General features: G+C 43.7%; 2 protein-coding genes across 29 annotated transcripts; both read right to left on the minus strand.

The window, feature by feature from the left end:
* Window positions 1-1,601: 1,601 nt before the first annotated feature.
* LOC127932290 (uncharacterized) lies at window positions 1,602-18,269 on the minus strand. 28 transcript variants are annotated; one of them, XM_052527582.1, is made up of 11 exons: window positions 17,088-17,351; window positions 16,496-16,608; window positions 16,251-16,302; window positions 15,852-16,052; window positions 15,366-15,680; window positions 14,905-15,165; window positions 14,740-14,781; window positions 14,272-14,592; window positions 13,583-14,071; window positions 2,086-2,574; window positions 1,602-1,883 (listed from the first exon to the last, which is right to left on the minus strand). In XM_052527582.1, the coding sequence occupies exons 2-11, from the start codon at window positions 16,603-16,605 to the stop codon at window positions 1,704-1,706; spliced, it is 2,460 nt and encodes an 819-aa protein (XP_052383542.1). In that variant the 5' UTR covers window positions 16,606-16,608; window positions 17,088-17,351; the 3' UTR covers window positions 1,602-1,703. The 28 variants fall into 28 exon arrangements, with proteins under 28 accessions (XP_052383542.1, XP_052383543.1, XP_052383536.1 ...); XM_052527583.1 differs by having other exon boundaries at window positions 14,272-14,466; window positions 14,635-14,781; XM_052527576.1 differs by having other exon boundaries at window positions 14,740-14,862.
* Window positions 18,270-23,656: 5,387 nt separating this feature from the next.
* Window positions 23,657-26,561, minus strand: LOC118389391 (N-acetylmuramoyl-L-alanine amidase-like). The gene is made up of 5 exons (XM_052527601.1): window positions 26,248-26,561; window positions 25,136-25,984; window positions 24,784-24,994; window positions 24,237-24,531; window positions 23,657-23,977 (listed from the first exon to the last, which is right to left on the minus strand). The coding sequence occupies exons 1-5, from the start codon at window positions 26,309-26,311 to the stop codon at window positions 23,948-23,950; spliced, it is 1,449 nt and encodes a 482-aa protein (XP_052383561.1). The 5' UTR covers window positions 26,312-26,561; the 3' UTR covers window positions 23,657-23,947.
* Between the last annotated feature and the right edge of the window lie 133 nt (window positions 26,562-26,694).

The raw sequence follows: 26,694 nt of genomic DNA on the forward strand, positions 1-26,694 counted from the left end.
AAATACATGCTTGGTTCTGATTCTGTTAATTTAGCCTAGATATTAATTGTTTGCATCTGTACCTTCCTTTTACACAGATGGCTCATATTTCTTCACACCTTTCTCTCTTTTTAAAATTTAAAACACTGATTGAGACATCTGATCTGATCCTATCATAATAATGGGAAGCTGAGACATCCATTTTACAACTCTGTCTAGGGGCCTGTCACATTCACCAGTTCTATCAACTATTCCGATCAAACCTGAAATTCAACCATTAACGACAACAAGATGTAGAATATTTATTGAATGACATTTAATAGAACATCATCACCATCTGTGGGTCGTCTGACACAGATACATGTGGTTGTTTGTGTTCAGCGGCTGTTGGGCTCAGTTTCCTGTCTAAACCAGCAGCACTTCCTGCCAGCCAAACAGGTCTGATAGATTCTAAACCACTTCCTGTGTTGATGCTGCACAGTTGTGACACATGCACCTGTTAAATACTTCAATCTCACACACTGGTCAATGTGTGTTTCATGACATTGTGACTGTGAGTTTGAATTGGACCGACAGCCAAGAAATCTGATCCAACACCATTGAATAGGTGAAAACAGGTTTCCACAATACAGTTCTCTCTGATCAGTGCCAGACCAGAGAACCATTTTCAAAGTACTGTCCTTTGAGTTGTGGAGCCTCCTTTGAAATGTCTCCTTATGCAACCTAAAACTGACTTAGAAGACACACTAGCAACTTCAAATAGCTTTGTCAAAGTCAAAGTGGCTTTCATTTATCTAAACCTTTACTCAGAAACACTGGAGGGCACTATTACACCAATATAACTGAACTGTCGTCAGGAGATACTGTATAATTGAACATACTGTAACACGCTATTTTAAATCCCTGCGTTGGTTGCCTGTAGTTTTATAATTGATTTTAAAGCACTACGTGGCCCTGCACCTGAGTACATGTCTGATATGCATTTAAGATACTGTATGTGCCCGGTCAGTCCCTCAGATCCTCTGGCACGGGTCTTTTAGTTGTTCCAATGGTGAGAACCAAAACGTGTGGTGAGGCTGCCTTCAGCCACTATGGTCCTGGCCTTTGAAACAGCCTGCCGGAGGATCTGAAGGCCTCAAACTGTTGACATTTTGAAGAGCTACTTATTAGCCGTGCTTTCGCTTAGTCCTACTATCTATTTTACCATTGTATATATCTTATTTATTTTCATTTATTTTAGTACATTAGTCTCTCATGTCCACTGTGATTGTTTTACTATTTTCATTTCTCATTTTTATATTTCTAACCTTTTATTTTCTATGCATTTTGAAATGCATCATCTGTAAGAAATGTGCTCTGCAAATAAAGTTGTGATTTGGTTTTGATTAGGAAAATAGCCCACAGTAGAGCCATTCAACCACAAACTTACATTAATATGCAAAGTGTCTCAAATGATCGTGTACATATTTACTAGTGTGTAATGCAGTAATACTGTGATTAATGCATACTTAAGCACTTCTAAAACAGCTTAATTGTCTGGATAGTTAATTAGTAAGTGTTATTTAAAGCATTCTTCATACTATAGTAAGTCATGAAAAACACTCATGAAAACAGGTTTTTTGTTGTGGTTCAGATCCCCTTTATTTGTATTATTAAAAAGAGCCAGTTGGAAGGAAAGGGGGAGATGGTGGAGAAAGTGTTGCCCGGAGTTGTGTGTGCTTGAGTCACTCCTCTTTTGGGAGGCTGTTGGTGCATGTGAAGAACTTCCACACACGTCGGAAGAATCGTAGAACGCCATTTTTCTTCTGCTTCTTTGTGTCACTGCGCACCACTTCCGCTGCGTTCGACACCTCGGGCACTCCGCTGCACACCTCAGGAAGGCTCTCGTTGGATCCAAAATAGGACTAAACAGACCATGCAGAGCAGTGCAAGAGTAAGAACAACACATATGTCCTTTCGCTGTTTCACAAAACATACCACAGACATCCAGAGTCGAAGATTATAGTAGCTAATTTATAATATTGTCCAGTTTCAGACAACCCTGATGCACCCCACTTAGAAAGACAGTTGACCTTTCATTCACGAAACGGGCTTCTTGTTCCTTACCTTTGGGAGTCTTGCAATCATATCATTGAAGTCTTTGGTCAGCTGATCTTCCCAGCCCTCCTTCAGCCACCCTTTGGATTTCACCACCTTGCTGAGGACATTTTCAGTGTCCCGAAGTTCTTCAGCAGCCTCTGTCTTTGTATCACTGGACACCTCTTCCACTGCGTTTGGTGCCTCAGGCACCTCACTGAACACCTCACTGTACACTTCAGGCACTCTAATGCACACATCAGGACGGCTCTCAGTGGATAGGAGCACCACCTTGCTTAGGCCATTTCCAGTTTTCAGAAGATTTCCTGTAGCCTCTATATTCATTGTGTCACTGCACACCTCTTCCACTTCGTTTGACACCTCAGGACCTCCGCTGCACACCTCAGGACCTCCGCTGCACACCTCAGGACCTCCGCTGCACACCTCAGGACCTCCACTGCACACCTCAGGACCTCTGCTACACATCTCAGGAAGGCTCTCAGTGGATCCGAAATAGGACTAAGCAGACAATGCAGAGTAATGAAATAGTAAGAACAAAACTGATATCTGTCCTTTTTCAGAAAACATACCACAGACATCCAAAGTCAAAGATTATAGCAGCTTATTTGTATAATTGTCCCGTTTGAGACATCTCTGATACACCCAATTTGCAAAGACACTTGACCTTTCATTTCCGAAACGGGCTTCTTGTTCCTTACCTTTGGGAGTCTTGCAATCATATCATTGAAGTCTTTGGTCAGCTGATCTTCCCAGCCCTCCTTCAGCCACCCTTTGGATTTCACCACCTTGCTGAGGACATTTTCAGTGTCCCGAAGTTCTTCAGCAGCCTCTGTCTTTGTATCACTGGACACCTCTTCCACTGGGTTTGACACCTCAGGACCTCCACTGCACACCTCAGGACCTCTGCTGCACACCTCAGGACCTCCGCTGCACACCTCAGGACCTCCGCTGCACACCTCAGGACCTCCGCTGCACACCTCAGGACCTCCGCTGCACACCTCAGGACCTCCGCTGCACACCTCAGGACCTCCGCTGCACACCTCAGGACCTCCGCTGCACACCTCAGGACCTCCGCTGCACACCTCAGGACCGCTGCACAGCTCAGTCTCTCCACTGCACACCTCAGGACCTCCGCTGCACACCTCAGGACCTCCGCTGCACACCTCAGGACCTCCCCTGCACACCTCAGCATGGCTCTCGGTGGATAGCTGCACCACCTTTCTCAGGACATTTCCAGTGTCCAGAAGGTCTTCAGCAGCTTCAGTCGTCATTGTGTCACTGGACACCTCTCCCACTGCATTTGACACATCAGGCACTCCACTGCACACATTTGGACCTCTGATACACATCTCAGGAAGGCTCTCAGTGGATCCGAAATAGGACTAAGCAGACAATGCAGAGCAATGAAATAGTAAGAACAAAACTGATATCTGTCGTTTTTCACAAAACATACCACAGACATCCAAAGTCAAAGATTATAGCAGCTTATTTGTATAATTGTCCCGCTTGAGACATCTCTGATACACCCAATTTGCAAAGACACTTGACCTTTCATTTCGAAACAGGCTTCTTGTTCCTTACCTTTGGTAGTTCCGTAATCATATCATAGATTGTTGGGGTTAGCTGATCTTTGCAGCTCTCCTTCAGACACCCTTTGGGCTTCACCACCTTGACCTTTCCATCTCCAGCAGCGTCTTTCTCCACACTGACCAGGGCCAGCGACTCATCCTGAAAGTCCACCACATTGTTATTCGGAGACTCCTCTGAAGCCTCCTCATTGGTGTTGTCAATGTCAGCAGCCCCAGTGACGCTGGACGGGTACTTGGTCTTTGGACTTTTCTCTTCAATTAGAGTTTCCTTTGAAGAGGTCTCAGAATGCCCATACAGCTCAGTGAGCTGTAAATGGACAGAGACATACATAACTATCCTATAGCTCCTTCACAAATACAACAAACCAAAGACATCCAAAGTTGACTGTAACATTGACCAACTTTGAACACCATATTATACACAGAATTGACAAAGATGCTTGACATTTTAAGATTGCAGATGGCTCTTATGTCTTACCTCAGTGGCCTGGCATGTCTCATCCTTTAGGTGCAAGAAGTTCAACTTCCAACACTCCTCTTTCAGAAGCTGGATGGCTTTGTTGGGCGCCGTGTCCACAGTGAAATCAGACATCCTTAATTCATCCTGAACTCTCTGGCAACTGACCAGGAGAACTCTCTCTGTCTCCTGTAATTCCAAGCCCCTCTTTGCATCCCAAGTCTATGTAACAACATAATATGTAATTAACAGACTGTTGATGTATCAGGTGAGACTGGACACTGGTCCATCATTGAAATGATGGGAGAAATTATTAATTTGAACTGATAGCTGCTGTTTTTCTCTTTTGGTCCAAAAATGAGCGTGCTGATACCTTAAGGGCTTTACAGTGGGTGTACTGTTTGCTCTACATAGTTCTCACCAATTCAGCTACACAGACCTTCCTCCATCTCTTCCATGTCTCTGTCTCACGCCTTCATGTGAATATGGAAATGTATCAGACTATGTCTGTCTACACTATCTATCAAACTATTGCTGTCGTCTAATATATTTTGATACATTCGTGTTATCATTTACACTTGTCTAATGATGTGATAAACTCAAGTTACCTAAATGAAGTATAACGTTTCGTACAATTAAAAAATAGTCTGAGAACACTGCACTCACTCCAAGAAGACTCTTTTCCCTGCCAGGAGCCAGGCCTTCATTGGTCTCAGAGGGAGGTCTAGTGGGAGTCTTCCCTGGGCTTTCAGTGTACGGAATTGCCTCTTGAGCATTTTCTGCAATAGAGTGTTTAATTAGTGACTTAACCATTTAGAATGTGGCAAGCAGAGAGTGGTATGAATTGGTTCATGGCACAAACTAACTGCTCCTCCATGGAGAGTCATGAGCCTTTTTTGATTATTTGTTTTTGTTGACCAAAGCTCTGCAGAAAGAGTGACTGGTTACTGAGCACAGAACCCAAAACCAGATGTTTACAACAGTACATCTGTATTTTTCAAATTAATGCTGGAAAAAGTTATCTAAATGGGAAGAATATACATTATACTTTACATAGAACAACAACATGCAATATAAACAATAAAAGTGCAGATTAGATTAATGAGACCTTAATTATGATGAGGACGCAAGTCATCTTAGATGATCGATAAATTGGTTGTATAGCTAACAGATTCGATATGATCCAAGTAACGTGTTTTTCGAAAATGTCGAATGCGTGTAATGTCGGTCCTTCTCATTATGGGAAGACCTACTTACCTTACTGAGAACAGGAAAAAATATACGATTTTTTGATTGACTTGAATGAAGAATTCGCGTTTGCTATCCGATATACTGTCGGCTGGTTGTGATTGTGAATAAATTAACCTCTGAGAAATACACATAGAATTAAGAATTCAAATGTATGTTAATTGGACATTGTGACGAGCATGGAATTCTAATATAGATTCTATTTCTATGGTGACACGTTCCTTATTGCGCACAACGTCGTACATTTCTAAGCACATTTATTTATCCTGTTGTATCATTGGCCTCTGGCCAATCCTATTTCTCCCTAATGATTACAGATCCTGTAACATTTTGACGCGATGTCACTGGGAAAAAAACGTAAATTATGAACGTTTGTTGACATTGGCAATTCGCATACAAAAGGGTTAGAGAAATATATAAAACATGCAATACAATATTAAAATGTGTTGGTTTAAAAATCGCTTCAAACTTGAAGACAACAGGCTATTTAAAGTAGGCGATATGAAATGAATTACAGAATCAATCAATACGATTTACAGTATGCTTAGGTATCAACAATGACTTGTGTTTGATATTTATCATTATACTGTACTTTTAATACATTGAAAGTGTATGAAAATAGATAAATCAGTGTTTATTGAACAAATATGCCATGATTTGTTAATTCATGCTGATAAAGCGTGTTAACAATAATTTGTTTGAAATCGAGGATTTAAGGCCTGTTTAATTAATATTAACTGTTAAACATTTTACTGTCACAACCAGGTCAATATGTGTTTCATGAATTGGACAGATAGCCAAGATGTATAAATCATTAGCCAAAACAATTTCAAAGTTTTCCAATAGGGCCAAACATTCTCCCTACTCCCACTCAAACCATGTTATTTTTGCGTTAATTAAGATGTTTACAGTAATTGAATTGTAATTCACTTTTAATGAACTAACAATTAATTTAGCAATTTGATATAGGCTAAGATCAAAGTCATAAATGCAACATGCTACAATTTCATATAAGTTCATATAAGGAAATCAGTCAATTTAAATCAATACATTAGGCCCTAATCTATGGATTTCACATGACTGGGCATAGGCCCACCCACTGGGGAGCCAGGTCCAGCCAATCAGAATGAGTTTTTCCCCACAAAGGGGCTGTATCATCAGCCATCCGGGTGGCTGATCTCAGACAATCCCACAGGTGAAGAAGTCAGATGTGGAGGTCCTGGGCTGGCGTGGTTACAGGTGGTCTGCGGTTGTGAGGCCTATTGGACATACTGCCAAATTCTCTAAAACAACGTTGGAGGTAGCTTATTGTTGATACATTTACATTCAATTATCTGGCAATAGCGCTAGTGGACATTAATGCTGTCAGCATGCCAATTACAAACTCCCTCAACTTGAGACATCTGAGGTATTTTGTAGTGTGATAAAATTGCTCATTTTAGAGTGGCTCTGTATTGTCCCCAGGACAAGGTGCACCGGTGTAATGATCATGCTGTTTAATCAGCTTCTTGAAATGCCACTCCTGTCAGGTGGATGGATTATTTCAGCACAAAATTGGAGAGAAATAAGCTTTTTGTGAGTATGGAACATTTCTGGGGTCATTTATTTCAGCTCATGAAACATGGGACCAACACTTTACATGTTGCGCTAATATTTTTGTTCAGTATACTGTACATGTCTCTCTGTTGTGTTACAATACTGTAATGTGAAGCAATGTGTAATGGGTCCTAGGTGTAGCTGGTGTAGAGAGTCAGGCGCAGGACAGCAGATATGAGTAATCAATGTACTTTTACTCAAAATGTCAAATAAGCAAAGTAACAAATACTCGCCCACCATGACAGACCGAAAGTACAATAAACAATCACTTACAAAAACCAGTGGGGAACAGAGGGTTAAATAATGAACAGGTAATTATGGGATTGAAATCAGGTGTGTACAAAAAAGACAAAACAAATGGAAAATGAAAAGTGGATTGGCGGTGGCTAGAAGGCCGGTGACGTCGACTAACGAACACCGCCCGAACAAGGAGTGGGACCAACTTCGGGGAATGTCGTGACACAGTGACAACCATAAGGGTGAGTGTTATACACTGTTATAACTCTAAAACACACTATCATCATGGATATAACAAATTGATACCCCCATACAATCCAATGAGACATTTTGACAAAACTGGTTTTATTCCACACTGCTTTTTACATGCTTGTCTTCTTCATTGGTCCTTTCTCGGTGAGCTGGTTTCCTGTAAAAGGTTGCTATGTCAGGAGCATCAATATCAACAGTGGACAAAAAGATTAATGTTGGTGTTTATCACTAATGTCTAATGTAGGAAAAAGGACACAATTGTATAATGACTGAATAGTGTTCTGGTGCAACTGTGATGCCCTTTTGATTGTCGTCAACGATTGGGTGCAGAGATGTAGCGGAGTCAGGCGCAGGACACAGGTTTTGAGCAACACAACGGATTTTACTCAACAAGTCAGGCAAACATTCCAAATAGGAACATACATACAAACTAGCACATACAACAACCACTGAAGACACCAACAATCACGGACAGAACAGACGTGTATGCCACGGTGTTAAATAAGGAACATGATATGGGAATTGAAACCAGGTGTGTGTAATACAGACAAAACAAAATGAAACTGAAACATGGATCGGTGGTGACTAGAAAGCCGGTGACGTCGACCGCCGAACACCAACTGAACAAGGAGAAGGGCCGACTTCGGTGGAAGTCGTGACAATTGTGTATGTATTAAAAGGTTTCATTTGACATTGACTGACAGTATAGTAGCCTATAATACTGAACAGTCTCTCATCCCAAAGTGCTCCCAGCCCCTGATCTCTGAGTAGAGGGCGTCTCCTGAACACGAGGTGTCCACCAGCTGATGGTGCCCGTGGAGGGTGAAGTTGGCCTGCAGGCGCCCGCCATCCACTGCACACTTGGCCAGGTGTTGGCGCATCAGATCCAGGGCGTGGAGTGAGGGCAGAGAGGAAGAGTAGTTGCCAATGAAGGCCACGCTGTAACCGTAAGGGTTCTGCCCCCTGGTGTGGTTGCCAAGGTGATGCCAGCCGCACCCCTCGTAGATGTACCCTATGTCAGAACCCACCTACAAAGCTGAGGGGAACATACATTTAGGAGTTGGAGTGATAAAACAAATTGCATTATCTCACAACCCTGATTCTTGTTAAGGCATCTTGTTATTATATTTTGCTTCAGGTTATACTGTGTAACATCATGTTAAGATTTGCTATAATATGACTGCTTCAGTAATTGTAGGCTGACACAGCACACTTGTCTCCATCTATGAAGCTTAGTATAAAGGGTTTGTTCATATCTGCGAATGGATGAGGGGGTCAAAGTTCACCTATATACGATGTCGGCCCAGCCGCGGTCTTCTTGGTGGAAGCGCTGCATGGCCCTCATGCTCCTGGAGAACTGCCTGAAGGAGTGACAGGGCCTGTCTGGCTCGTAAGTGTGGTGGATATACAGGAAGGGGCAGGGCAAGAGGGAAGGGAGACCCTCGGTAGGGTTTCGCCCCCCCAATGACACCGTGGGATGATGGGAGGGCAGTCTGGAGAGGAGAGGTTGAACCAGAGTAGAACAGGTTCAATTCCTCTTCATGTTTACAGACCAATATTCTGTAGACTTCAAATGAATAGCCATTTATCACCTACAATTTCATAATTACAGGGGTAAATGATTCCATCTCTCCTTCCCTGAGACTCACCCCAGTATCTGTGGACAAATTCCAGCATTCCGCTTCTCACTGCATTTTTCCACCCCTGTATCCTTGGCTATCCACTGAGTGTCCTCCAGCCTCCACACCAGGTATAGGGTCTCCATCACCTGCCTCTGGGTATCCAGGGTGCCCAGCAGGGCTTGGGCAATCTCTCTACGCTTGTGGCCGATATGGCTGGATACAACCCCCAGGTCTTGCCCCTCCAGGACATGGTTGTAGTAACCTTTCAGCACCTCGCTGAGTTTACCAGGCTGTTCAGAGGGGGCCAGGGTGGCAAGATCCATGCTCAAGATGGACCCATTCATTCCCCTGTTGGTGAGGGCATCGGTGGCTAGGGTGAGCACCCGCGAGATCTGGAACACTCTGGGGTGGGTCACGTTGTCCCAGCAGCCTTCCTGGAGGTTAAGGAACGACAACCCTAGGTTTTTGGCCAAGGTGAGGGGAAACATGCCCAGCTTCGCTTTCAGACCCACCTCAATGCCTAGAAGCCATCTTGGGTCAGAATGACCCCTCTCTCCTCACCATGGTCCTTCACATAATGGTGGATGATTTGTCGAATAAGCCAAAGAGAGTGGTGTTGAACACGGAGGTGTGGGTGTGGCTGATGTTGTTGGAGGCCCCTAGGAAGTGCAGGGTGAATGGGTCCTCATGTCTTGCCGTCCTGCGTATCCACCTCATTTGAGACATCTGATCTGATGCTATCTTAACAATGGGAAGCTGAGACATTTCACAACTCTGTCTAGGGGCCTGTCTCATTCACCAGTTCTATCAACTATTCGGATCAAACTTTAAATTCATACAATAACGACAACAAGATGTAGAATATTTATTGAATGACATTTAATAGAACATCATCACCATCTGTGGGTCATCTGACACAGATACATGTGGTTGTTTGTGTTCAGCGGCTGTTGGGCTCAGTTTCCTGTCTAAACCAGCGGCACTTCCTGCCAGCCAAACAGGTTTGAAAGACTCTAAACCACTTCCTATGTTGATGCTGCACAGTTGTGACACATTTACATTTACATTTAAGTCATTTAGCAGATGCTCTTATCCAGAGCGACTTACAAATTGGTGCATTCACCTTATGACATCCAGTGGAACAGCCACTTTACAATAGTGCATCTAAATCTTTTAAGGGGGGGGGGTGAGAAGGATTACTTTATCCTATCCTAGGTATTCCTTAAAGAGGTGGGGTTTCAGGTGTCTCCGGAAGGTGGTGATTGACTCCGCTGTCCTGGCGTTGCGGGGGAGTTTGTTCCACCATTGGGGGGCCAGAGCAGCGAACAGTTTTGACTGGGCTGAGCGGGAACTGTACTTCCTCAGTGGTAGGGAAGCGAGCAGGCCAGAGGTGGATGAACGCAGTGCCCTTGTTTGGGTGTAGGGCCTGATCAGAGCCTGGAGGTACTGAGGTGCTGTTCCCCTCACAGCTCCGTAGGCAAGCACCATGGTCTTGTAGCGGATGCGAGCTTCAACTGGAAGCCAGTGGAGAGAGCGGAGGAGCGGGGTGACGTGAGAGAACTTGGGAAGGTTGAACACCAGACGGGCTGCGGCGTTCTGGATGAGTTGTAGGGGTTTAATGGCACAGGCAGGGAGCCCAGCCAACAGCGAGTTGCAGTAATCCAGACAGGAGATGACAAGTGCCTGGATTAGGACCTGCGCCGCTTCCTGTGTGAGGCAGGGTCGTACTCTGCGGATGTTGTAGAGCATGAACCTACAGGAACGGGCCACCGCCTTGATGTTAGTTGAGAACGACAGGGTGTTGTCCAGGATCACGCCAAGGTTCTTAGCGCTCTGGGAGGAGGACACAATGGAGTTGTCAACCGTGATGGCGAGATCATGGAACGGGCAGTCCTTCCCCGGGAGGAAGAGCAGCTCCGTCTTGCCAAGGTTCAGCTTGAGGTGGTGATCCGTCATCCACACTGATATGTCTGCCAGACATGCAGAGATGCGATTCGCCACCTGGTCATCAGAAGGGGGAAAGGAGAAGATTAATTGTGTGTCGTCTGCATAGCAATGATAGGAGAGACCATGTGAGGTTATGACAGAGCCAAGTGACTTGGTGTATAGCGAGAATAGGAGAGGGCCTAGAACAGAGCCCTGGGGGACACCAGTGGTGAGAGCGCGTGGTGAGGAGACAGATTCTCGCCACGCCACCTGGTAGGAGCGACCTGTCAGGTAGGACGCAATCCAAGCGTGGGCCGCGCCGGAGATGCCCAACTCGGAGAGGGTGGAGAGGAGGATCTGATGGTTCACAGTATCGAAGGCAGCCGATAGGTCTAGAAGGATGAGAGCAGAGGAGAGAGAGTTAGCTTTAGCAGTGCGGAGCGCCTCCGTGATACAGAGAAGAGCAGTCTCAGTTGAATGACTAGTCTTGAAACCTGACTGATTTGGATCAAGAAGGTCATTCTGAGAGAGATAGCGGGAGAGCTGGCCAAGGACGGCACGTTCAAGAGTTTTGGAGAGAAAAGAAAGAAGGGATACTGGTCTGTAGTTGATGACATCGGAGGGATCGAGTGTAGGTTTTTTCAGAAGGGGTGCAACTCTCGCTCTCTTGAAGACGGAAGGGATGTAGCCAGCGGTCAGGGATGAGTTGATGAGCGAGGTGAGGTAAGGGAGAAGGTCTCCGGAAATGGTCTGGAGAAGAGAGGAGGGGATAGGGTCAAGCGGGCAGGTTGTTGGGCGGCCGGCCGTCACAAGACGCGAGATTTCATCTGGAGAGAGAGGGGAGAAAGAGGTCAGAGCACAGGGTAGGGCAGTGTGAGCAGAACCAGCGGTGTCGTTTGACTTAGCAAACGAGGATCGGATGTCGTCGACCTTCTTTTCAAAATGGTTGACGAAGTCATCTGCAGAGAGGGAGGAGGGGGGGGATGCACCTGCACCTGTTAAACACATGCACCTGTTAAATACTTCAATCTCACACACTGGTCAATGTGTGTTTCATGACATTGTGACTGTGAGTTTGAATTGGACCGACAGCCAAGAAATCTGATCCAACACCATTGAATAGGTGAAAACAGGTTTCCACAATACAGTTCTCTCTGATCAGTGCCAGACCAGAGAACCATTTTCAAAGTACTGTCCTTTGAGTTGTGGAGCCTCCTTTGAAATGTCTCCTTATGCAACCTAAAACTGACTTAGAAGACACACTAGCAACTTCCAATAGCTTTGTCAAAGCCCCACCACGACAACCGTAATTTATCTAAACCTTTACTCAGAAACACTGGAGGGCACTATTACACCAATACAACTGAACTGTTGCGTTGGTTGCCTGTAGTTTTATAATTGATTTTAAAAGCACTACGTGGCCCTGCACCTGAGTACATGTCTGATATGCATTTAAGATACTGTATGTGCCCGGTCGGTCCCTCAGATCCTCTGGCACGGGTCTTTTAGTTGTTCCAATGGTGAGAACCAAAACGTGTGGTGAGGCTGCCTTCAGCCACTATGGTCCTGGCCTTTGGAACAGCCTGCCGGAGGATCTGAAGGCCTCAAACTGTTGACATTTTGAAGAGCTACTTATTAGCCGTGCTTTCGCTTAGTCCTACTATCTATTTTACCATTGTGTATATATCTTATTTATTTTCATTTATTTTAGTGCATTAGTCTCTCATGTCCACTGTGATTGTTTTACTATTTTCATTTCTCATTTTTATATTTCTAACCTTTTATTTTCTATGCATTTTGAAATGCATCATCTGTAAGAAATGTGCTCTGCAAATAAAGTTGTGATTTGGTTTTGATTAGGAAAATAGCCCACAGTAGAGCCATTCAACCACAAACTTACATTAATATGCAAAGTGTCTCAAATGATCGTGTACATATTTACTAGTGTGTAATGCAGTAATACTGTGATTAATGCATACTTAAGCACTTCTAAAACAGCTTAATTGTCTGGATAGTTAATTAGTAAGTGTTATTTAAAGCATTCTTCATACTATAGTAAGTCATATGAAAAACACTCATGAAAACAGGTTTTTTGTTGTGGTTCAGATCCCCTTTATTTGTATTATTAAAAAGAGCCAGTTGGAAGGAAAGGGGGAGATGGTGGAGAAAGTGTTGCCCGGAGTTGTGTGTGCTTGAGTCACTCCTCTTTTGGGAGGCTGTTGGTGCATGTGAAGAACTTCCACACACGTCGGAAGAATCGTAGAACGCCATTTTTCTTCTGCTTCTTTGTGTCACTGCGCACCACTTCCGCTGCGTTCGACACCTCGGGCACTCCGCTGCACACCTCAGGAAGGCTCTCGTTGGATCCAAAATAGGACTAAACAGACCATGCAGAGCAGTGCAAGAGTAAGAACAACACATATGTCCTTTCGCTGTTTCACAAAACATACCACAGACATCCAGAGTCAAAGATTATAGTAGCTAATTTATAATATTGTCCAGTTTCAGACAACCCTGATGTACCCCACTAAGAAAGACAGTTGACCTTTCATTCACGAAACGGGCTTCTTGTTCCTTACCTTTGGGAGTCTTGCAATCATATCATTGAAGTCTTTGGTCAGCTGATCTTCCCAGCCCTCCTTCAGCCACCCTTTGGATTTCACCACCTTGCTGAGGACATTTTCAGTGTCCCGAAGTTCTTCAGCAGCCTCTGTCTTTGTATCACTGGACACCTCTTCCACTGCGTTTGGTGCCTCAGGCACCTCACTGAACACCTCACTGAACACCTCAGGACATCCACTGTACACTTCAGGCACTCTAATGCACACATCAGGACGGCTCTCAGTGGATAGGAGCACCACCTTGCTTAGGCCATTTCCAGTTTTCAGAAGATTTCCTGTAGCCTCTATATTCATTGTGTCACTGCACACCTCTTCCACTTCGTTTGACACCTCAGGACCTCCGCTGCACACCTCAGGACCTCCGCTGCACACCTCAGGACCTCCACTGCACACCTCAGGACCTCTGCTACACATCTCAGGAAGGCTCTCAGTGGATCCGAAATAGGACTAAGCAGACAATGCAGAGCAATGAAATAGTAAGAACAAAACTGATATCTGTCCTTTTTCAGAAAACATACCACAGACATCCAAAGTCAAAGATTATAGCAGCTTATTTGTATAATTGTCCCGTTTGAGACATCTCTGATACACCCAACTTGCAAAGACACTTGACCTTTCATTTCCGAAACGGGCTTCTTGTTCCTTACCTTTGGGAGTCTTGCAATCATATCATTGAAGTCTTTGGTCAGCTGATCTTCCCAGCCCTCCTTCAGCCACCCTTTGGATTTCACCACCTTGCTGAGGACATTTTCAGTGTCCCGAAGTTCTTCAGCAGCCTCTGTCTTTGTATCACTGGACACCTCTTCCACTGGGTTTGACACCTCAGGACCTCCACTGCACACCTCAGGACCTCCGCTGCACACCTCAGGACCTCCGCTGCACACCTCAGGACCTCCGCTGCACACCTCAGGACCTCCGCTGCACACCTCAGGACCTCCGCTGCACACCTCAGGACCTCCGCTGCACACCTCAGGATCTCCGCTGCACACCTCAGGACCTCCGCTGCACACCTCAGGACCTCTGCTGCACACCTCAGGACCTCCGCTGCACACCTCAGGACCTCCGCTGCACACCTCAGGACCTCCGCTGCACACCTCAGGACCTCTGCTGCACACCTCAGGACCTCCGCTGCACACCTCAGGACCTCCGCTGCACACCTCAGGACCGCTGCACAGCTCAGTCTCTCCATTGCACACCTCAGGACCTCCGCTGCACACCTCAGGACCTCCGCTGCACACCTCAGGACCTCCGCTGCACACCTCAGGACCTCTGCTGCACACCTCAGGACCTCCCCTGCACACCTCAGGACCTCCGCTGCACAGCTCAGTCTCTCCATTGCACACCTCAGCATGGCTCTCGGTGGATAGCTGCACCACCTTTCTCAGGACATTTCCAGTGTCCAGAAGGTCTTCAGCAGCTTCAGTCGTCATTGTGTCACTGGACACCTCTCCCACTGCATTTGACACATCAGGCACTCCACTGCACACATTTGGACCTCTGATACACATCTCAGGAAGGCTCTCAGTGGATCCGAAATAGGACTAAGCAGACAATGCAGAGCAATGAAATAGTAAGAACAAAACTGATATCTGTCGTTTTTCACAAAACATACCACAGACATCCAAAGTCAAAGATTATAGCAGCTTATTTGTATAATTGTCCCGCTTGAGACATCTCTGATACACCCAATTTGCAAAGACACTTGACCTTTCATTTCCGAAACAGGCTTCTTGTTCCTTACCTTTGGTAGTTCCGTAATCATATCATAGATTGTTGGGGTTAGCTGATCTTTGCAGCTCTCCTTCAGACACCCTTTGGGCTTCACCACCTTGACCTTTCCATCTCCAGCAGCGTCTTTCTCCACACTGACCAGGGCCAGCGACTCATCCTGAAAGTCCACCACACTGTTATTCGGAGATTCCTCTGAAGCCTCCTCATTGGTGTTGTCAATGTCAGCAGCCCCAGTGACGCTGGACGGGTACTTGGTCTTTGGACTTTTCTCTTCAATTAGAGTTTCCTTTGAAGAGGTCTCAGAATGCCCATACAGCTCAGTGAGCTGTAAATGGACAGAGACATACATAACTATCCTATAGCTCCTTCACAAATACAACAAACCAAAGACATCCAAAGTTGACTGTAACATTGACCAACTTTGAACACCATATTATACACAGAATTGACAAAGATGCTTGACATTTTAAGATTGCAGATGGCTCTTATGTCTTACCTCAGTGGCCTGGCATGTCTCATCCTTTAGGTGCAAGAAGTTCAACTTCCAACACTCCTCTTTCAGAAGCTGGATGGCTTTGTTGGGCGCCGTGTCCACAGTGAAATCAGACATCCTTAATTCATCCTGAACTCTCTGGCAACTGACCAGGAGAACTCTCTCTGTCTCCTGTAATTCCAAGCCCCTCTTTGCATCCCAAGTCTATGTAACAACATAATATGTAATTAACAGACTGTTGATGTATCAGGTGAGACTGGACACTGGTCCATCATTGAAATGATGGGAGAAATGATTAATTTGAACTGATAGCTGCTGTTTTTCTCTTTTGGTCCAGAAATGAGCGTGCTGATACCTTAAGGGCTTTACAGTGGGTGTACTGTTTGCTCTACATATTCTCACCAATTCAGCTACACAGACCTTCCTCCATCTCTTCCATGTCTCTGTCTCACGCCTTCATGTGAATATGGAAATGTATCAGACTATGTCTGTCTACACTATCTATCAAACTATTGCTGTCGTCTAATATATTTTGATACATTCGTGTTATTATTTACACTTGTCAAATGATTTGATAAACTCAAGTTACCTAAATTAAGTATAACGTTTCGTACAATTAAAAAATAGTCTGAGAACACTGCACTCACTCCAAGAAGACTCTTTTCCCTGCCAGGAGCCAGGCCTTCATTGGTCTCAGAGGGAGGTCTAGTGGGAGTCTTCCCTGGGCTTTCAGTGTACGGAATTGCCTCTTGAGCATTTTCTGCAATAGAGTCTTCAATTAGTGACTTAACCATTTAGAATGTGGCAAGCAGAGAGTGATATGAATTGGTTCATGGCACAAACTAACTGCTCCTCCGTGGAGAGTCATGAGCCCTTTTTTGATTATTTGTTTTTGTTGACCAAAGCTCTGCAGAAAGAGTGACTGGTTACTGAGCACAGAACCCAAAACCAGATGTCTACAACAGTACATCTGTATTTTTCAAATTAATGCTGGAAAAAGTTATCTAAATGGGAAGAATATACGTTATACTTTACATAGAACAACAACATGCAATATAAACAATACAAGTGCAGATTAGATTAATGAGACCTTAATTATGATGAGGACGCAAGTCATCTTAGATGATCGATAAATTGGTTGTATAGCTAACAGATTCGATATGATCCAAGTAACGTGTTTTTCGAAAATGTCAAATGCGTGTAATGTCGGTCCTTCTCATTATGGGAAGACCTACTTACCTTACTGAGAACAGGAAAAAATATACGATTTTTTGATTGACTTGAATGAAGAATTCGCGTTTGCTATCCGATATACTGTCGGCTGGTTGTGATAGTGAATAAATTAACCTCTGAGAAATACACATAGAATTAAGAATTCAAATGTATGTTAATTGGACATTGTGACGAGCATGGAATTCTAATATAGATTCTATTTCTATGGTGACACGTTCCTTATTGCGCACAACGTCGTACATTTCTAAGCACATTTATTTATCCTGTTGTATCATTTGCCTCTGGCCAATCCTATTTCTCCCTAATGATTACAGATCCTGTAACATTTTGACACGATGTCACTGGGAAAAAAACGTAAATTATGAACGTTTGTTGACATTGGCAATTCGCATACAAAAGGGTTAGAGAAATATATAAAACATGCAATACAATATTAAAATGTGTTGGTTTAAAAATCGCTTCAAACCTGAAGACAACAGGCTATTTAAAGTAGGCGATATGAAATGAATTACAGAATCAATCAATACGATTTACAGTATGCTTAGGTATCAACAATGACTAGTGGTGGATTTTTAACATTATACTGTACTTTTAATACATTGAAAGTGTATGAAAATAGATAAATCAGTGTTTATTGAACAAATATGCCATTATTTGTTAATCCATGCTGATAAAGCAAATAAATATGACAAAATTTTACAAAACACAAAATGATTAAGAATATTAAAAATCATGTTCAATGCTTTGAGTTTACAATCATTTGATTGAAATCGAGGACAATTTGTTTGTGTGTTTAACTCTGCCTGTTAACACGCTGGATGATTCAAAATCCATTGAAGAGCTTGAACGATTCATCGACGAAAGATACTTACGAACTCAAAAGAAACATGTCGCTGGTTTCAGAGGATTCAAGCATTGTTAAGGACATCCAACCAAATCAACAAACAAACCAAAACCAAGTTGGAAAATAGGTATCAACGATGGAACGAAATCATCCCTTAGTAAGAGGGTGCGTGGGGAGAGGTTTACTGATATGGTTGTTGACTTGTTAAAATCCATCAATGAAAGGCTTGCCAAACTTGATATCTTGGATATATTACGAGAGGACATCAATGCATTATGTGCTAGTCTAGAATTCAGCCAACGTCAGATTGATGATCTAAGGAAAGAGAACTCGGCGCTGAAAGGTACTGTAGACTCTATTCATGGAAAGGTGGGGGTGGTGCAAAGGGAGAACAAACAACTTAAAGAAACCTTGCTTGGTGTACAGTGTCGATCAATGCGGAACAATCTAATATTTTCAGGGATACCGGAGAATGACAACAGCAGAGGCTGTGAGGACACTGTCCGAGACTTTATGTCAACTCAACCATAACTGCCCACTGATGTTGTGCGTAATGCCACTTTCTCCAGAGTCCATAGAATAGGTAAAGCCTCTGGAAATAGGCCACGGGCTATTATTGCATCTTTTGACAAATTTAAGCAAAAGGAAACGACAAAGAACATGGGCAGAGAACTCAGAAACACTGATTTTGGAATGAATGATCACTTTTCCATCGAGGTCAATGAAAGGAGAAAAAAACATATATATCCCATCATGAAGGAAAAGCGTTGCCTGAATCAACGAGTCTCCGTGGTGATGGATACACTTTATATCAACTGGCAATTGTATCGGGACTCTGGAGTAACTCTCTGTCTATTTTAATTTAATGTTAAAATCTGAGTTTGTCTGTTCTAGTGTATCATGACAACTTCAACTATAATGAATAAATGCTCTATTGATCTCCACTTGATATGGAAAGGGCTGCATATAGCTCAGGTTAATGTATGTAGCCTTCCTAACAAAATACACGAGTTTTTTTTAACTTGGTCAACATAAATCATATTCATATTTTGGCTTTGACGGAAACGCATGTAAGATGCGTCTGTAAAGGATGGGCAAATGAACATTCATGGATATAGTCTACTGAGAAGAGACAGGAATAGGAATGGTGGGGGTGTTGCACTGTACATTCAGAATCACATACCTTTTAAGAGGAGGGATGACCTTAATGTACGTCAATTAGAAGCACTATGGGCTCAAGTACATCTGCCTCACCAGGCAGCCATATTGGTGGGATGTGTGTATAGACCTCCTAGCTCTAAGGTGTCCTATCTGGATGACTTATGTACTAGGTTTGACCAGGCCACAGATAGCAACAGAGATGTATTTATCTTGGGTGATTTTAATATAAATTGGAAGGATCACAATAATTCAAATAGAACAGAATTGATGAGATATGCCGAGAACTGTGGTTTGAAACAAATGGTTAATGATACTCAATTAAGTTGGGCCATCGTTCAGACACATTTATTGATCTGATTTTCTGTAATATACCATTGCAATGCTTAAAAGCCAGAGCAATGCCAGTGGGCTGGACAGACCATAATATTGTGATCATAACCATAAACACCATGGTTCCAAAGAATAAAGGGATGAATTGAATCACGCTACAGAATGTTTTATTGATTTGCTCACTGAGGTAATGGACCATCATGCCCCACTAAGGAAGAGTATAGTTGGTGCTCGTCCATCTCCATGGATTGATGATGAACTGGGTGAGGCTTTTTCTCAAAGAAATATGGCAAAAGTCTTAGCAGCCAAGTCAAATTTAGAAATTGATGAACAGAATTATAGAACATTACGTAGTTATGCAGTTAAATTGAATCGAAGGAACAAAAAGTTATTTTACAACAATGCTTTTATTGATTGTAAAAATGATTCTAACAAAAGTATGGAACACAGTTAAGGGCTTACTTGGTACATCTATCTCATCATGCCCATCTAGTGTGGAGGTTGATAGGAGAATAATAACAAAACCAGTTGATACTGACAATCATTTTGCAGATTTTTTTACAAAGACAATTAATTTACTGAGCAACAATGTAAAAATTCTTCCAAACAAACTATTGTCCAATGGATTGATGATCATATTATGAGCAACAAGACCTGATCTTTTAGTCTGCAAACGGTGCCAGTGGAGGAGGTGTTAAACCTATTGAAGTCATTACCTGATGGTAAATCTACAGGTTATGGTCTTATGGACAATTTTTTGCTTCGCTGTGCTGCTCCCCAGATTGCAGTTCCACTGAGATACATATTTAATTGGTCACTGGAAAAGGGGATGTTTGCAAATGTATGGAAGCATGCGAAAATGTGTCATATTCTGAAAGACAGCAAAGAACCCATTACTCATGCCAATAGTCAACCAATTAGTCTACTCCCTACACTCAGTAAGATATTGGAGGGTATTGTGAGTAGACAAATATGGGAGTACATGGAAAATAATGATCTGATTACAGCCAATCAGCATGCTTGTCTCAAAAACCATTCCACTACCACTGCATTATTTGGCATGACTGACCAGTGGCTCAATGCTATGGATAATGGCAAGTTTGTGGGTGTAGTATTTTTAGATTACAGAGCTGCATTTGATTTAGAGGATCAGGAAATAATTTTGACAAAATTTAAGCATTATGGTTTTAAGGAGGTAGCATTGAATTGGGTACAGTCATATCTGACAGGGAACAGACCACCTATATCAATGGTTCATTTCTTCCCCTCATGTGTTAAACTGTGGAATACCACAGGGCAGCTGCCTTGGGCCACTTCATTATTTAATATATACCAACGACCTTCCCTATGCCTTAGCTGAAACTCAAGCTACTATATTTGCAGATGATACAATTTACACAGCAAGACAATCAGTTCAACAGGAACAGCAAGCTTTACAAGGAGATTTGGAGAATATCCAGGAGTGGGTTTGCCAGAACAAACTTGTTTTAAACAGCAAGAACACAAAAGTTATGTTGGTCTTTTCCACTAGGAATAGGCCAAAGCAACATGGGATACAATTAAGTATGGGAGGAGTATAAATTGAAGAGGTGTTAGAAACCAAACTATTGGGAGTGGAGCTAGACAACTGCTTCTCATCTATTAAAAAATATATATTAAAACATGCATAATCGGAAGGATAGCTAAATTTACCTGAAAAAAATTAAGCAAATAAAACAAGCATTAATTGAGTCAGCTGAACTTCTATTCTGTGGTCTGGGGAAATGCATCATCAAGTGAAGTTAGGAGGCTGTAGATTGCACAGAACAAAGCAGCAAGGATTGTTTTAAGGTGGAGATATGGTTCTTCTGTTGCAGTCATGCGCAATGTTCTTGGTTGGTCATCAATCGACAAGATAATTGAAAATAAAGGCTTATTTTATTTCATAATATACATCATTTAAAACAGCCAAGTTTCATTCACAACGGTATTCAGTTGGTAAGAGACAGACATTCCGTAATACTAGGAATTGATTGTCCACCAGCTATGCATTATCCAGACAGAAAAGAGAAATAGGCTAAAAAAAAAAACATTTCGATTTAGAGCAATAAAGAAATTGAAAAAATGAAATGACAAAACCAGAAACCTTCAATATTGAGGCAGACCAGTGGGTTTGGTCAATATGTTTTACCCAGATCAGACACGGACAGAGAAGGATTAGCTCAGTTTCAAGGGTGTTTATTTAAATAATAGATCAAAAAGAAAAAGATAAGTCTCCCCCATAAGATCCTCTCCGGGATACCGTGTTCTGGGTCTGGCACAAAACTGAACTCCCGCTTGTTACCTCCGCAACCGCCAACAATAACACGGGAGTCCTTTCCTCTCTCTCTCTCTCTCTCTCTCTCTCTCTCTCTCTCTCTCTCTCTCTCTCTCTCTCTCTCTCTCTCTCTCTCTCTCTCTCTCTCTCTCTCTCTCTCTCTCTCTCTCTCTCTCTCTCTCTCTCTCTCTCTCTCTCTCTCTCTCTCTCTCTCTCTCTCTCTCTCTCTCTCTCTCTCTCTCTCTCTCTCTCTCTCTCTCTCTCTCTCTCTCTCTCTCTCTCTCTCTCTCTCTCTCTCTCTCTCTCTCTCGCCAACTCTCTCTCTCGCTCTCTCTCTCTCTCTCTCTCTCTCTCTCTCTCTCTCTCTCTCTCTCTCTCTCTCTCTCTCTCTCAGCTTTATGGGCCTCGCACAGCTGGTGAGCAATCCGCCCTTGATCACTCACCAGCTTCCAATCAGCCCCAATTAGTCCTGGCTGGAGAGCCCCTCGAGACCTGGCACATCCAGCAGATGGAGCCATCGCCTCGTGATCTGCACTCCATCTGTTACCACGCCTCGATGAGTCTCCCCCTGGTGGTTAACCTGCTGTTCACCACAATATATACATATAAACATTATTTTTTTAAACCATTTAAATATTATACATACAAATGTTGTGGGACTATAGTAGATGAAGAATTTAGTATTTATTGGGTCATTATGTTAGTATACTATGTATGTTTGTATTATTTGTGAAAATGTGCTTGTATTATAAATTGTGTTTTAATGTTTAATGACTTAAATGTAATGTAAATGTAATGTTTAAGAACTCTTGGAAGATTAGTCCAAATGGGGACTAAAAGAGATCCAAATAAAATCAAATTAATATTAACTGACACATCTGTTAAACATTTCACTGTCACAACCTGGTCAATATGTGTTTTATGAATTGGACAGATAGCCAAGATGTATAATTCATTATCCAAAACAATTTGAAAGTATTCCAATAGGGCCAAACATTCTCCCTACTCCCACTAAAACTGATGTTATTTTTGTGTTAACGGCGATGTTTACAGTAATTGAATTGCTATTCACTTTTAATTCATTAACAATGTGGTGGAACCCATTAACAATGAGTGGAACCCAGTCATTGAGTGGAACACATCTATCCTGGATCCTCTTGAAGCCTTGGTGCCAGAAGTCATTCCTATGCCACTGGGTGTCACTGTCTCTCTCTCTCTCTCTCTCTCTCTCTCTCTCTCTCTCTCTCTCTCTCTCTCTCTCTCTCTCTCTCTCTCTCTCTCTCTCTCTCTCTCTCTCTCTCTCTCTCTCTCTCTCTCTCTCTCGACAGATGCAGCTATACTGATCAAAAACATGTTATGTTATAAGAGTTATAAATTCATAAAAGGAAACCAGTCATTTTAAATAAATAAATTAGGCCCTAATCCATGGGTTTCACATGACTGGGCATAGGCCCACCCACTGGGTAGCCAGGCCCAGCCAATCAGAAGGAGTTTTTCACCACAAATGGGCTTTATCATCAGCTGTCCGGGTGGCTGGTCTCAGACGATCCCACAGGTGAAGAAGTCAGATGTAGAGATCCTGGGCTGGCGTGGTTACACGTGGTCTGCGGTTGGACATACTATTGGACATACTGCCATACTGCCAAATTCTCTAAACCAACGTTGGAGGTTCTAGTGGACATTCCTGCAGTCAGCATGCCAATTACACACTCCCTCAACTTGAGACATCTGAGGTATTTTGTTGTGTGACATAATTGCGCATTTTAGAGTGGCTCTGTATTGTCCCCAGGACAAGGTGCACCGGTGTAATGATCATGCTGTTTAATCAGCTTCTTGAAATGCCACTCCTGTCAGGTGGATGGATTATCTCGGAAAAGGAGAAATGCTCACTAACTGGAATGTAAATACATTTCAGCACAAAATTGGAGAGAAATAAGCATTTTGTGCTTATGGAAAATGTATTGGATCTTTTATTTCAGCTCATGAAACATGGGGACCAACACTTTACATGTTGCTCAAATATTTTTGTTCAGTATACTGTACATGTCTCTCTGTTGTGTTACAATACTGTAATGTGAAGCAGTGACAACCATAAGGGTGAGTGTTATATCCTGTTATAACTCTAAAACACACTATTATCATGGACGTAACAAATTGATACCCCCCATACAATCCAATGAGATATTTTGACAAAATTGGGTTTATTCCACACTGCTTTTTACATGCTTGTCTTCTTCATTGGTCCTTTCTCGATGAGCTGGTTTCCTGTAAAAGGTTGCTGTAATGAATGATCAAGATAACACCGGCTCTAAACGTGTCAGCAGCATCAAAATCAACAGTGGACAAACAGATTAATGTTGATGTTTATCACTAATGTCTAATATAGGAAAAAGGGCACAATTGTATAATGACTGAATAGTGTTCTGGTGGAACTGTGATGCCCTTCTGATTGTGTATGTATTAAAAGGTTTCATTTGACATTGACTGACAGTATAGTAGCCAAAAATACTGAACAGTCTCTCACCCCAAAGTGCTCCCAGCCTCTGATCTGTGAGTAGAGGGCGTCTCCTGGACATGAGGTGTCCACCAGCTGCCGGTGCCCATGGAGGGTGAAGTTGGCCTGCAGGCGCCCGCCATCCACTGCACACTTGGCCAGGTGTTGGCGCACCAGATCCAGGGCGTGGAGTGAGGGCAGAGAGGAGGAGTAGTTGCCAATGAAGGCCACGCCGTAACCATAAGAGTTCTGCCCCTTGGTGTGGGTGCCAAGGTGATGCCAGCCGCGCCCCTCGTAGATGTACCCGTCAGAACCCACCACAAAACTGAGGGGAACATACATTTAGGAGTTGGAGTGATAAAACAAATTGCATTATCTCACAACCCTGATTCCTGTTATAGCATCTTGTCATTTTATATTGCACAGTTATACTGTGTAATAAATATCATGTCAAGATTTGCTATAATATGACTGCTTCAGTAATTGTAGGCTGACACAACACACTTGTCTCCATCTATGAAGCTTAGTATAAAGGGTTTGTTAATATCTGCGAATGGATGAGGGGGTCAAAGTTCACCTATATCCGATGTCGGCCCAGCCGCGGTCTTCTTGGTGGAAGCGCTGCATGGCCCTCATGCTCCTGGAGCACTGCCTGAAGGAGTGACAGGGCCTGTCTGGCTCGTAGGTGTGGTGGATATACAGGAAGGGGAGGGGCAGGGCAAGAGGGAAGGGAGACCCTCGGTAGGGTGCCGCCCCCCACTGACACCGTGGGATGATGGGAGGGCAGTCTGGAGAGGAGAGGTTGAACCAGAGTAGAACAGGTTCAATTACTCTTCATATTTACAGACTTCAAATGAATAGCCATTTATCACCTACAATTTCATAATTACAGGCGTAAATGATTCCCTCTCCCCCACCCTGAGACTCACCCCAGTATCTGTGGACAAATTCCAGCATTCCGTCTCTCACTGCTTTTTCCACCCCTGTATCCTTGGCTATCCACTGAGTGTCCTCCAGCCTCCACACCAGGTATAGGGTCTCCATCACCTGCCTCTGGGTGTCCAGGGTGCCCAGCAGGGCTTGGGAAATCTCTCTACGCTTGGGGCTGATGTGGCTGGATACAACCCTCAGGTCTTGCCCCTCCAGCACATGGTTGTAGTAACCTTTCAGCACCTCGCTGAGTTTACCAGGCTGTTCAGAGGGGGCCAGGGTGGCAAGATCCATGCCCAAAATGGACCCATCCATTCCCCCATTGACCAGGGCATCGGTGGCCAGGGTGGGCACCCTAGACAGCTTGAACACCCTTGGGTTGGTCAAGTTGTCCCAGCAGCCATCCGGCCCCAGACGCTGAGCGGGTGGAAAGTCCTGGAGGCTAAGGAACGACAACCCTAGGTTTTTGGCCAAGGTGAGGGGAAACATGCCCAGAGGAGGGGTGCCCTCAAGCTTAGCTTTCAGACCCACCTCAATGCCTAGAAGCATGGGAGCGATGGCCACTGTGGTGCCATCTTGGGTCAGAACAACCCCTCTCTCCTCACCACGGTCCGTCACAAAATGGTGGATGGCTTTGTCGAAGAAGCCAAAGAGAGTGGTGTTGAACACGGAGGTGTGGATGTGGCTGATGTTGTTGGAGGCCCCCAGGAAGTGCAGGGTGAGTGGGTCCTCGTGTCCGGCCGTCCTGCGCAGCCTCCTCACAAGGGCTAGTGGGGACAGGTCTGGGTTAGAGTCCTCAGCCTGCTCTACGGCACTTATGAAACTGTCCATGTCGCGCAGGTGGTCCTCTGAAATCAAAACAATTTTTTTAGTTCATGCTACAACAAACAGTTACCTGGGGCTTCATTCATACTCATATTCATACTATCTGGGGTATTTAATGTATTGTACATCAGCTACATACTCGTGACTTTTTGTGTTAAATTGAGCTCTCAGTTTAACAATAGAAGCATATGTTGCCAGTGGAGACGGACAATGCAGTAAGGCGGCCGTACCTTCAGACATATGAACCCAAATGAACATGTAATTACAGTCCATTAACACAGGTTACCTGAACAGAGAACGCTGTGGCACGTTCCAGCCACAATGAAGAGCCATAGAACCACTGTAGTCATTCTGAGTGTAGCTGCACCACACCAGATCCAGAGGCTAAACTAAAACCCACAAACAATCCCCAGACAAGGTCAACCCAGGCTGCCGATGAGAGTTGTAATCTTCTTATCTCTTACGGTCCAACACTCTGTTATGACAAACCACAACCACTCATGACAAACCACAAGCAGAATGCTCAATAAGGCTTTGTATCGAGTACCTAAAGCTGGTTTCACTTCCCACTTCGGGGAATCAATGTGTTTGTAATGCGGTTTCCCAATAGATGAAATAACTCTTTATACACAGACGCCTCCAAATATTGATTGGTTCCTACCCAAAGTCAAAGTTTGTCATCGGAAAACAAATAAGGCCATTTGAAGCTTGTGACGAGATCAGGCTTAAAGGG

The sequence above is a fragment of the Oncorhynchus keta genome, chromosome 10, assembly GCF_023373465.1.
Source record: "Oncorhynchus keta strain PuntledgeMale-10-30-2019 chromosome 10, Oket_V2, whole genome shotgun sequence".
NCBI classification, from domain to species: Eukaryota; Metazoa; Chordata; class Actinopteri; order Salmoniformes; family Salmonidae; genus Oncorhynchus; species Oncorhynchus keta.

Excerpts from the sequence above, each read along its gene's own strand:
- LOC127932290 (XM_052527572.1), bottom strand. The coding sequence starts at position 16,605 with ATGCTCAAGAGGCAATTCCGTACACTGAAAGCCCAGGGAAGACTCCCA. Across the intron at positions 14,593-14,739 it reads TGTGCAGCGGAGGTCCTGAG|GTGTGCAGCGGAGGTCCTGA; the intron begins GTGTGCAGCAGA and ends GGAGATCCTGAG. Across the intron at positions 14,072-14,271 it reads TGATTGCAAGACTCCCAAAG|TCCTATTTCGGATCCACTGA; the intron begins GTAAGGAACAAG and ends TTGTCTGCTTAG.
- LOC118389391 (XM_052527601.1), bottom strand. The coding sequence starts at position 26,311 with ATGACTACAGTGGTTCTATGGCTCTTCATTGTGGCTGGAACGTGCCAC. Across the intron at positions 25,985-26,247 it reads CCACAGCGTTCTCTGTTCAG|AGGACCACCTGCGCGACATG; the intron begins GTAACCTGTGTT and ends TTTTGATTTCAG. Across the intron at positions 23,978-24,236 it reads GAGGCTGGGAGCACTTTGGG|GAAACCAGCTCATCGAGAAA; the intron begins GTGAGAGACTGT and ends AACCTTTTACAG.